Source organism: Curcuma longa, chromosome 9 (assembly GCF_044706935.1).
Source record: "Curcuma longa cultivar G26 ecotype Majalengka, Jawa Barat chromosome 9, ITB_CL_G26_1.1, whole genome shotgun sequence".
NCBI classification, from domain to species: Eukaryota; Viridiplantae; Streptophyta; class Magnoliopsida; order Zingiberales; family Zingiberaceae; genus Curcuma; species Curcuma longa.
In genome coordinates, this window is record NC_133869.1 from 4,193,838 (window position 1) to 4,197,560 (window position 3,723).

The window sequence follows — 3,723 nt, forward strand, 5'->3', positions numbered from 1 at the left end:
TGAAATCACTCGCTTATACATATCACTGGATCCCAATAGTTGAATTTGAGCACTCGCTTATTAAAAGGGATCAGACAAATCATTAGTTCATGATACGGAACTATGAGACGTGGACATCCGAGCGTGCAACCAAAGGTCCTTAAAAAATTGATAAATCCCAGTTAACTCCGTTGATTATCTCTAGGATGATCGATTTGATCCCACGAAAGTTTCTCATCGGCCATCCCAACCAAAGGTCCTCTAGCTGCGCGGCCAAGTTGTTCGGCCAAAACGGTCACCGAGGAATTAAAGTGTGGTGTTCCTTTTGATAATTTTTAAAATTTAAAATGCTGAATTTCAGCAAATAAAGAAATTAATTCTTCTGAAATATTGTTGTTAACTTAAATATTAAATTTTTACAACTGATGGTTGTAAGCCTCTAACCATACTTTAGCATTAATTCTTAGTTAAATCATTTGTATTATTTTCGCATGCTTGATGCTTTATATATAATGTCAGAAGTATATATTTAGATTCATCGCCGTTTGTCATATGCTCAATTGTGATCATTTATTATAATTTTTTTATATTATTGCTATTTAACTTTTAATTTCTAAATTTTAATTGACAGCTAACATATATATAATTTTTAAGAAAGTTGTCCAGCTCGAGCATATTTTAAGAAAGAAGATTGTGGATGTATCATTTTTTTAAAAATAGAGGTAAAATTAAAAATAGATATTTTTAAAAATAATTATCTTTAGGGAAAATATTTTTTTCTGGTTCTTCATTTTCATTCAATGAATGATTTTTCATATTGTTTCCTTTTTTTCTTAAAATTTAATTATAATGGATAAAAATTAAAAACGCATCTTTTCTTTTCATCTGAAAAAAAATTAAACTAGTTCCCACCATAATTTTCATCCTAAATAAGTTTATTTAAAAGTGTTAACAGATATAATAGATTTAATCAAGACTTTTATAATATAGAATAATTTGATCAAAATTTTTATAGTAATTTTGGGTAATTAAAATAAAAATATATTTTAATATAATATACTCTATACATAGTATTTTTAATAAAGTAGACGTAATTTTTTTCTTTATGTTATTATTATAATAATATTTTTAAGATGAAAATAAAATAAATTATTATAATACCCTTTTAAGATGAAAATTATAATGGATGCTCTAACAGAACCTCATTGGTGTTAAACACCATTATGGAGGGGTGTTATAACACCCTTCTAATTGAACGCGTTCAAAACAATTGAACGTGTTCAACTAAAAATATAGTGGGCCAGCTAGAAGGCTGGTCCACCTTACGTGTATTTTTTTATTTATGTTAAAATTGAATAAAATTTTTAATATTATTGTTTAAAAATAATAAAATTATTATTTTAAAAGTAAGATTATTATTAAAAATAATAATAATAATTTTAATATTTTAAAATATTTTTAAAATATATTTATTTAATATGATATAAGTTTAAGACGATTGAGTGGATGGTGAGACCTATAAATAATAAATGTTAATGTTAAAAGGAATGTGAATGAAAAAGATATATTGGTATAACGAGTATGTAACAGTGGACCATATACTTATTAATGAGGTGGAAGGTGTTATAATGGGAGTGGATTGTGGATGATCTATGATAACTAAAATAAAAGTTAATCTTTTTAATTTTTTAGCTCTCCCCTATTATATATCTATTCTTCTTCAAAATATGTTGTTATTTTTTGTCATGCTCAATTATAACTTTTTAATTTACTTTTGATTATTAAAGTGATAGATTTATCATCTTCGAAATGAGCTGGTCTCCACCAACTCTGGAGCACTTTCTCCTCCATGAAATTTGGAGAGACATTTGATTTACGCCTTCCCAAGCTCACCATCCCGCCTGATTGCGGCCACCACCGTTTCCCATCATTCCTCTCTCTTCGCGAGAACCACGTGGCTAATAATTCACTAATCATTTAGTTTAAATATTTAAATTCATAAAATAATATAAATAGACAAGTACTGCAAATGAAATTTACAATTGTTGTTTAATTGCGTTGAACGTATATATTTATTACAATAACCATTGCAGATCATAAATAAAACAATTGCAATGATATTAGCCCATAGTTTTGCAGCAACGACGATCTTTGCCTTCACAATTAGGGGTTTATGCCAGAAATTAGAAAAACCAGTGACTGTTTGAATGTAGTGAACACGAAGTCGAATTCAACGTGATAAACATCACAATCAGGGCACAATATATAGCACATTAATTTACTGTAATTTACATAGCTGCCTTGTCCACTGCAAGCCAAGGAACGTAACAGTGCTATAATTCACCGACAAACAAAACACTCGCACTTTCACAGGAGCATCTCAGGCTCGTCCCACCAGCCCTTCATTCCGGCAGTGTTTATACTCCGGAGTCATCGGAGTAATCCTCTGCTGGAGGCGAAGCTGCTCGTAGAACCTTTTGATGAACTGCTCTGCCTCCTCGTCTATATGGCTGTCTGCCTCCTCCTCGTCTTTCAAAGGGAACGGTGAGTCAGTAACCCTTAGTTGTCGCACTGCCACCGGGCTCTTATCGAAGCTCCACAGCCTACGCGTCGGCGACAGGGATGATGCCATGTCAGAGGACTCAGCGTAGTCCTCCTCCGAGTTCAGCATCTCGAGCTCCTCCGCAAAAGCCATCGCTTCATAATCGCAGTGGTGACGGTGACCGCGGTGGTAGCTGTTGTCATAGGAAGGATAGGCAGGGCTTGTGCTATGGCTAAACGCCACCTCCTTGGGGCTGTAGAGGGAGACAGAGTTCAGTAAGCTGTTGCCTTGGTGACGATGGTGGTGGTGCTGGTGGTGGTGGCGACCATGGTGGTGGTGGAACGTCATGAGGTTGCCGAGGGCTTTTCCGATGAGCTTGCCACGCTTTCGGAGAAGGTGGAGATCCATCATGAGTTTGTCCTTGGAAAGGCCTTGCCGGATCATGTAGAACACCGCCCTCACTATGTGCCAGAGTCTCTTCCCGGCTCTTGTAGACTCCATTTTTGGATCTTGGCTTCTTAATTTGGGAGCTTTAGTGCAAATGGTAGTTTCAGGTGGGCGCAGGGAAGAGTGAGAGGCAGTAGGTATTTAAAAGGCAAGGAATGGCAGAAGAAATGTCAGCAACAGGGACCCCACTGTTAAGTTTTTTTTTTGTTTCTATTTGTTCAATTATTGAATTGGAGATGGCTAGAAAGTCCTCAAAACAAAGATAATTGTTATGATTGTCGAAGGACAACATATTGTTTAAGTTATGGATACTGATTGGTTTTTACTGAACTATTCAAGCTCAATTATATTGGAGTTAAACGACAGTGGAACCAAGGAAGGATGAAAGGCACCAATCACAGTTATCCAGCCAGCCATCCAGCCAGGTGCAATCACAGCTATCATCAATGCCCAAGTGCATGCCCATCAACCACAAGAAAAAATACAGCAATTTGGAATGGATTAAGTCATTGTCCTGATGAATAATTGCTGTTGAGAGTTGAATGAATTATAGGTGCAATCAAGATCAAGCACTTGCAGAGTTGTCATGTTTACGTAAAGGATTTCATTTTCTACTATTTCCTACCTCCAAGTAAACACAACATGATATTATTTAAAATTTCAAAATCTATATCATTGCCCAGGTGTATTATTGCAATAGCTTGTCATTGTTTTTGAAAAATTAGAGGTGAAACATACGTAACCATCTCTGATTT

General features: G+C 34.7%; 1 protein-coding gene across 1 annotated transcript; it reads right to left on the bottom strand.

Moving 5' to 3' along the window:
- Window positions 1–2,189: 2,189 nt before the first annotated feature.
- LOC141835278 (uncharacterized) lies at window positions 2,190–3,070 on the bottom strand. The gene has a single exon (XM_074722714.1). The coding sequence runs from the start codon at window positions 3,020–3,022 to the stop codon at window positions 2,360–2,362; it is 663 nt and encodes a 220-aa protein (XP_074578815.1). The 5' UTR covers window positions 3,023–3,070; the 3' UTR covers window positions 2,190–2,359.
- Between the last annotated feature and the right edge of the window lie 653 nt (window positions 3,071–3,723).

Excerpts from the sequence above, each read along its gene's own strand:
- LOC141835278 (XM_074722714.1), bottom strand. The coding sequence starts at position 3,022 with ATGGAGTCTACAAGAGCCGGGAAGAGACTCTGGCACATAGTGAGGGCG.